The sequence below is a fragment of the Dreissena polymorpha genome, chromosome 8 (assembly GCF_020536995.1).
Source record: "Dreissena polymorpha isolate Duluth1 chromosome 8, UMN_Dpol_1.0, whole genome shotgun sequence".
NCBI lineage: Eukaryota > Metazoa > Mollusca > Bivalvia > Myida > Dreissenidae > Dreissena > Dreissena polymorpha.
In genome coordinates, this window is record NC_068362.1 from 29,687,538 (window position 1) to 29,696,727 (window position 9,190).

General features: G+C 35.2%; 1 protein-coding gene across 1 annotated transcript; it reads left to right on the plus strand.

The window, feature by feature from the left end:
* The first annotated feature begins 4,642 nt into the window (after window positions 1–4,642).
* On the plus strand, window positions 4,643–7,539 carry LOC127840416 (uncharacterized). Its single transcript, XM_052368831.1, has 4 exons — window positions 4,643–5,237; window positions 5,570–5,806; window positions 6,210–6,425; window positions 7,297–7,539. Exons 1-4 carry the CDS (start codon window positions 5,034–5,036, stop codon window positions 7,537–7,539), a joined length of 900 nt encoding a protein of 299 aa, XP_052224791.1. The 5' UTR covers window positions 4,643–5,033.
* Window positions 7,540–9,190: the final 1,651 nt, after the last annotated feature.

Sequence of the window (9,190 nt, forward strand, 5' to 3'; positions counted from 1 at the left end):
AGTCCGGGTGAGAATTACGCACTAGTATAAGGTTACGCTTGTTTATATTCACAGGTCTCAATTAATAACACGTTGACCACGAGTTCAACAATTATTACCGGGATACGATAGACAACATAAAAATTATTCATTATCGCTGAAACTGTTAAAAAACATTTAAATATAACAAGAATATTCTCTAAAAAATGTAGTCTTGCTGTTTTGAAATAAGGTTTGGAATTTTGGTTTCTAAATAACTTAATTAAAAACAAAAGTTTAATTATAGTGTTTTTTACTTTTAGTCGCATATTTACCGCATTATAATGTGTGTTATAATAGGCAAACCATACATTAGTAAAATTCAATCTGCCTTCGCACATAGAAGGAATGGGTCAATTAGGTGCTGCGTTTCCTTTGCTTACTTCAGTAAGAGGCCAATTCTTTACGTAAAAGCAATCAAAAGGACCCGGCTTCAGAGGAATTGCGGAGCGTTCTTACATAATTAAAGTCGTAGTCGCATGGTATTTGCGTTTAGCGTCCTATTTGGTCACGTGGTTCTTTTTCGCGGGTGTTTTGGCATGAACATGATATGAGGCTATTAATAGATGCGCCTGTCGATAAACAAAGGAAAGTTTACGGGCGATAACAACGCAATAGGTTACGCTCTCACATACAACTCAATGACGTAGTACAGGTCGTAAATTGAGAGATTTGGGAAAAAGTTGACGCTTATTTATATTCTCAATTTATAAAACGTTGAACATAAGTTCAACAATAACTTCAGTGATACGATAGACTAAAAAAATCATAATCGCTTAACCCGAATATAACAAATAATTTATAATAATAATACGAATGACCTGTTTCATAACCTCGTTGAAGCTACTACATCGGGTATTTCTGGAAAGCGTTCTTGGTTCTCAACACATAGCGGCGATCTTTTGTATTTACGGGTGCTAGCAACGCAATAGTAGAAGCTTAGTAGAAGGGTTAGCTTGTTTATATTCACAGTTCTCAATACATTGACAGTTGGATATGAGCTCATCAATTACTCAGGCATACTATAGGCAACCTCGAAAATGCTTTATAATCGCTAAAACCGAAAACAACTAAATATATTATAGTAAATATATTTATAACAAAACATGTCTTTTAAAAATGTAGTCGGCGTATACGCCGACTTTGAAATAAAGTTAGCAATTTACTTTTCTAAATAATTGAATACAATTAAACAAAAGTTAAACTATTGTGTTGTGTTTTTCACTTGTAAACTGCATATTCACCGCATGAAATGTGTGTTAGTATTGTCAAACCACACATTAGTGTGAGTAAATAAAAAATATACTACGGGAGAGCACTTCATATGTGTCCTCATATGCCTTGTTATGAGTATCTTTCTTCATTATCGAAATATATCGTATGTTTATATTTGATTTAAACGCAGTTTTCTTTCGTCACATTTAAATCACACGTCAATAGCGCCGTCATGCGAAAATGGGTCTTATGCGTTTCGGCAAGCGTTTGTTAAACCCAACATGTGCTCTTGCGCAGTCAGGCCATAGGCGACGCTGTTCGCTTTAAAATCACTCAATATGTTATGTTTCTCCTTACCAGAAGGAGGGATAGCTGAGTGGGCTATTTATATGAAGGGCGCATATGGAATAAGACCCATTTTCGCATGACGAGGGTCATTACAAATCTCATTGCGAATTGAAAATCCCACATTTAAAAACAATGCTTTTTGATACAAAATTGAATTCAAAATAGCAAACTTGTTAATAATGGCAGCCTATCGACGCATTAAGGAATGATTTCCAGACGTGCTGACCAAGTACGGCAAACATTGTGGTATGATAATTAAACGATTTTCTCTTATCGTGACACTATACTATTTCGCTAATGATTGTTTTCTCATCTTGGAGGCGAAATTGAAATTCTGCGAGATGGATTGTAACGCGTAATTGTAACAGGGCCACAATTTGTGTCGTTTGAGCATACAGAGAGTAGTCCGGAATTTCTTACACTGAACAGTGCTACATCCTTTGAATTGAGCACATACGCAGTGATGTAGCAAAAATTCAGAGGTTGTATCTCGAATCAGCTTATTAAATATTCGAAAATATTCATGTGTGTCTGTTGGCGTTATGCTAAAGTCACTAAGATGAAAACTGAAACAGCTTCGCCTAAAAGCGCATTAGTGCTCTATACCTATGTTTATGTTAGCGTTGTTGACACCGTGTGAACTGCTCGGGTAACAAGTAAAGCATAAACAGCAATGTTTATATACTTTTATTCCTCCATATACAAGATACGAAGATTATTGTATATTTTGAATTTGTATATGGTGTCAAAAATCAAAAGTTTTGTACACGGAACTTTCATTATGAATTTATATTCTTGGTGAGATAGTCATTTGATATTAGAAAAAATATTCCTTAAATATGATGGTGACTGCAAATTTTCTTTATATTAAGTTCTCATTACCATTTTCATCATACTTTCTTTGCTTTCAGAACTTCCAAAAAAGCATGCTGTTTTTATTTTGTCTTAGTTATTTCTATGAAATAATAAGGATGATAAAAAGTGCACACAAAACTCGACCCGTGCGCTATGACACACACTTTTTTAAGTTGAATGGCGTGTGTTCATTTCAAACTTGCGATTGATTTTGAAAAATGAATTGCGTGTTAAATTATGCAATAGCGAACATCTTCAGTGCCTTCAGCGCTTTGATTATTTTAAGCCTCTTGACATGCAGCAGTTGAACACAATGCGAGCAAGGTACATCTCCTTAAAACTTGTCATTATAGATGAAATTTCTATGGTGGGTCGTAGCATGTTGAATTTTATCAATCTAAGAATGCAGGAAATAACATCTTGCAATAAACCTTTTGGGAACGTAAGCATACTTGCAGTAGGAGATCTCTTTCAATTGAAACCTGTCATGGATTCTTGGGTGTTCTCGCAGGAATTCAGAAGCTCCCAACTGCATAATTTGGCCACAAATGTTTGGGTTGATTTATTTGATTTCTTTGAATTGAAAGTGATAATGCGCCAGAAAGAAGATGCTGCATTTGCAGAGCTGCTGAATAGATTGAGGGAAGGCCTTCATACTGAAGAGAATATTGCTGTTTTAAAAGCTAGATTAGTTCAGGGTGATAGTAATGACCTCAAGAACAAACCTCATTTATTTTGCAGAAGGGAGGATGTATCATTGCACAATTCCTTTCTTTTGAAAGAAATGCCTGTCAGTAATATTGTTACAATTGAAGCTGTTGATGATGTGTCTGGTGATATAAGTGCATCTCTACGTAGTACAATTATTTCCAAAATACCAGATGACTCTTCAAAAACGATGAATCTGCCAAAAACACTTTCCCTTGGAATTGAATTGCCTGCAGAAATAAGCCTGAATGTAGACACAGAAGATGGCTTGACTAATGGTGCATCATGCATCATAAATAAATTTGATTTTAGAGTTCAAAATTCTTGTAGATGCAGCATAATTTGGGTTTTGTTTGATGATCCAACTATTGGTTGTAAGTGGCGCAGTCGATATAGACATTTGTACAATGCACACATTCCGCAGAACTGGACACCTATTCTTGAAACGTGTCGTCGCTTTACTTACCAATATTACAAAAATTACTTGATCATCAGGCGCCAATTCCCTATTTACCTATCAGCAGGGAAAACAATACACAAAGCTCAGGGTTCCACTATGACAGAGGCTGTAATTAACTTTGGAACAAAGAAAATTGATCACATTCACTATGTTGGTCTCAGTAGAGTTGGCAAACTGTCAGGTGTTTATTTGACTGAAATGAATGCTGGTAAAATACATGTTTCTCCAGATGTCGAAATTGAAATGGAAAGACTAAGAAATCACAGAAAAATAACCCATTTATTACCTTGTTTGGATTTATTTGATTCAATGCTTTATACAAAAATAATCTTCCATAATTGCCGTTCTTTAAGGAAACATTTCGTTAACTTCAGACAAGAAACCAATATGTTGTATTCTGACATCATAGGTTTAGTTGAAACAAGAGTTTGGAATTTGATTGATGAAACGTATAGCCTAGAAGGTTTTAGTAGCTTTTGTGGTACTTTGGAACAAACAGCTCATGGTATTGCGGTTTTTGTCAAAAATGAATTGACTGTGCGTCATATTTCTTTTAGGACAATTTGTGACATAGAGTACTGTCTTGTGGACATTGGGCAGGGTCTTGTGATCGTTTTTGTGTACTGTCCTCCAAAAAAACATCCAAAAATTTCAATGATATACATGCCCAAGCACCAAAGCCCATGTCGTGATCTATATAGGACCAAAATGTATATTTCAAGGAGTATGTCATTATTGAGTATATATAATGACAAATAACATATTGTATTAATTCAAGTTATTGGTTTTAGTAATGATTTAATATAACAAATTTAAGAAGAACAGGTTCATTATAAATAGTTTACAAACCTGATTCTCATTTATGACAAATATTTACTAAATTTTAGTTGAACATCGGAACTGCAGTAACCATGTTACACACAACAAAGCCTTAGCTAGGATCTGAAAAGGTTTTGACAAAAGAGTTCATTCCTTTGAGCCTGTGTTTATATATAAATGTATATATTACTAGTATATTACATCATATCACATGTATTTCTGTACGATTTCATTAATTGTATTTTATGTAAATATGCCTTTCATAACAATTATATATAATCCCAATATAACAATTGTACAGTGTTAATTTTGTGAAATACTTGTTTACTTGTCACAGCTTTACAAATATTATTTTATTAATGTTTGATTTTGATTGAGAACGTAATAAATCATTAAAATATCTTTGTGTTACAGAGTTACAAATTAATGTCGTCTGAATGGTCAGGATATAATTGCGTCAAAATAATTCAAAGAAGTCAATGCAAGGGAAAACCATATCAATTTTGTGTTGCTTGCGTAAAAATGCAGTGATTTTTATTTATTGAAATCTCCTGTTGAATTATTTGAAATGTAATATTGCTAAAATATCATTCATGTTTTATCATATCAGATGACAAGTATCGATGCCGCTTTCACTGAACGGGGCACTGGGCCATACACTTTGGCTTTAAAGGTCAAGGTTGTTGCGGTTAAGCCTGCAGAAGTATACAGGAAGGATGGCGAAGAGAAAAGAGTCATGAACTTTGCCATGAGTGACGGCATTACCACGGCAAAAGGGATCTGCTACGACCCGGCAAAGTTTTGTAAATTGCAGGTAATTTGTACTGAAAATTTTAGTTTAACAATCTGTGTTAAATTTTAGTTTAACAATCTGTGTTGTAACCTAAATGTAATGTTTTGTAACTATGGATTGTAACAATTGCACGTTTCATAGATAAATGATATGTTATTGTGAAAGTTGAAAACATCGTAGTTTTATGCAACATATAACAATAGACTCAATGGTTTCATACATGGTATTGAAATTAAAGTTTTTAAGACCAGCACCCTAATCAACACTGACATTAACTGTTAATTGGTCAATAATTAACTTGCATCAAATTGCACCGTTTGTTGATTAAAATAACACTTGTACACCATTTATAGGTGGGCAACACTTTGGTTGTGCGAAACAGCATTCGCCGAACAGAGGATGAGGTGAGAGTCCTCATCTTGACGAGCACATCGAAGGTGCTCATGTCGGCACCCCTTCAGGTGCCTCCACAACATGTGCAGGAGGGTGAGAGGCTTCTGAATCCACCACCGGCAGAGATTGTTGCAATAAAAACTGCACTAACTTCACCTGCAAAGAAACGGGTCTCCATAAGTGGGAAAGTCACTCAGGTATGCATACAAAAATTTCATTTCAATTGATATACATGTATTTAAATGAATCTCTTTCATTTCTGTCTGACTAAAAGAATTATTTTATTATTATCTTAACAATATAGAAGATATAATAGCTGTATTTCCACAAATTGCTTAAATCTTCATTATTGATGTCATTTGAATTGACAAATAATACATGCATATACATGTCTATACACATAGTGGCTCAGTTTTGTGCACTTATAATTTTTTTAACCTCCCTTGTTCTTCACCTTCCATTGCATTCAACATTGAGACAATGTTGCCCACCAAAATCAAAAGCTGGTCATAACTAACTAATGTTTGTGCTGAAATCTTCCTTATTGGACACTTACTATTTATGCAGTATTTTATGTACTCCATAAATTCATATGAGCAGGAAGACGAGCCAAGAGAGGTGCAGGTCCAATGTGGAATGGTCCCCATCAAGACCATCACTGTCATGGATGACAGTTCAAAGACACAGGTCACTCTCTGGCGTGATGCCGTTCAAAGTGATGTGAGGCCTGGTGACCATGTGACGATCACCGATGTGATCGTCAACAGCTATCAGAATGTCCTGTCACTGTCCACAACTGCGAGGTGGAAAATCCAAGTGAGCATTTTTCTTAAGTTTTGGCATACATTCTTATGCATTAAGGAAACTTTCTGCATAAGTGAGCGATATAATTTTTGGATCATTGTTGCATGTCGTCAAGCTCGGCGTTTGATTACATGACCTGTGAAAATTATGCCATTACTGATGACTGAAGGTCATCTAGTTGGCTATTTTGGTGTCAATGCTTTTCACATTATGCATCTTTTTTGCCTATCACTATATTCTTAGTGTCTATGTTTGAAATTTCTTTATTTAATTGATTCATTTACTTTTATGTGGCTCTGGATAGACGCGCTCTTTCAACCTATGTACTTTGGCCCTTATCAAGCATATGTGGCTTCTTCAAAAATTGCATAACAATAATCCAAATAACGCTAAATCTCTTGAGCTTTTTTGTAAAGTGGAGATATAATGTACAATATTGTCTTCTATATTTGCTCTGTGCCTAAATTTGGAAATTCTTTCCTTGCCAAACTAAAGGGTCGCATTGTACACTAAGGTTTCCCTCTTGCTGGTGCAACAAAATGTTCAATTTTATATATTTTGTCCATTGGGACATCCCACCTATTACATAAAAAAATTACTTTTAACCAGAACTTTCTTTGGCTGATGGTTAATCCTTCTATTGAGTCATATTCCTTATGCAAAAAAGTTATAGTATCTATTTTCCGAAATCAAGTTCAATATTCCAAATGATTGTTTAAATTGATAATGTTTAAAAATAAAAGCACTGTAAAAGTGTTAAAACTACTATTGGAACAAACAAATTGATGATTAGAATTTTCAATAAATCAAAGTTTATCTATAAACTCAAGAAATAACAATTTACAAAAAAAAGGTTTGTTTATATTTATTTCTTTTTATATAGAAAACAGAAGCTCCCCTTGTACAGTCTATCGTCACTGTGGAGGCAATCGGTGTGAGCGACGGAGTTGCTGAATGTTTTCGTAACAACGGAGAAATTGTAAACATGCCTGCTGAACTTTTCCAGCAGGCATTAGAGGAGGATGGACTTGTAATGCCTGACATCGAGATGGCCACTGCAACTGCTCCAATTGACCTGCAGTTGGTCTCCAAGGGCTCTGAAGTTGTGAGCGTCATCAAATTGTAGTTAACATGAAAGTTCTGTACATGTACAAAGTGTAAATATAGTAAATATAGTCTGTTTTTTTTGCGTGTTATTAATGTCCAAATACCTCATTTTAATGACAATAAATGCTCAATTAAATGTGCTACCTTTACAACCTATTTGTGGTTAACTTATAGAATCAAAATATGCTAATTATCTTAAAATAGAAAGTAAAAACATGTGCGCTTTATTTGCAATAACCGAATTTTGTATGAAACATATTCTTCTTCTAAAGTTAGTGTAGCATGTTTATGATGTTATCTTGTTGCTATGTAAATATTTCCTTCTAGTCTAATTGTTTCTAGAACTTTTTGCTATGTAAATATTTATGCCCCCCTTCGAAGAAGAGGGGGTATATTGCTTTGCACATTTCTATCGGTCTGTCGGTCGGTCCGTCCACCAGGTGGTTTCCGGATGATAACTCAAGAATGCTTGGGCCTAGGATCATGAAACTTCATAGGTACATTGATCATGACTCGCAGATGACCCCTATTGATTTTCAGGTCACTATATCAACGGTCAAGGTTACGGTGACCCAAAATAGTAAAATGGTTTCCGGATGATAACTCAAGAACGCTTATGCCTAGGATCATGAAACTTCATAGGTACATTGATCATGGCTCGCAGATAACCCCTATTGAATTTCAGGTCACTAGGTCAAAGGTCAAGGTCAGGGTGACCCGAAATAGTAAAATGGTTTCCGGATGATTATCCAAGAACGCTTATGCCTAGGATCATGAAACTTGATAGGTAGATTGATCATGACTTGCAGTTGACCCCTATAGATTTTCAGGTCACTATATTAAAGGTCACCGTCACTAGGTCAAGGTCATGGTGACCCGAAATAGTAAAATGGTTTCCGGATGATAACTCAAGAACGCTTTTGCCTAGGATCATAAAACTTCACAGGTACATTAATCATGACTTGCAGATGACCCCTATCAGTTTTGAGGTCACTGGGTCAAAGGTCAAGTTCACGGTGACCCGAAATAGTGAAATGGTTTCCGGATGATAACTGAAGAACGCTTATTCCTAGGATCATGAAACTTGATAGGTACATTGATCATGACTGGCAGATGACCCCTATTTATTTTCAGGTCACTAGGTCAAAGGTAAAGGTCACAGTGACAAAAAACATATTCACACAATGGCTGTCACTACAACAGAGAGCCCATATGGGGGGCATGCATGTTTTACAAACAGCCCTTGTTCCTTCTAGTCTTATTGTTTCTTGAACATTCACTATTTCGCCATTAAAATAATCTTATTTAATAATTACATTACATTGCTAGTCAGGTTTTTTCGGCAGTGTAAAAAGTAGATGTCAATTTGTTTTATGTTTATGCCCCTCTTCGAAGAAGGGACCAATTGACCTGCAGTTGGTCTCCAAGGGCTCCGAAGTCGTGAGCGTCATCAAAATGTAGTTGACATGAAAGTTCTTTACATGTACAAAGTGTAAATATAGTCTGTTTTTTTTTTGCGTGTTCTTCATGTCTAAATACCTCATTTCAATGAAAATAGATGCTCAATTAAATGTGCTACCTATACAACCTATTTGTGGTTAACTTATAGAATCAAAATATGCTAATTATCTTAAAATAGAAAGTAAAAACATGTGCGGTTAACTTATAGA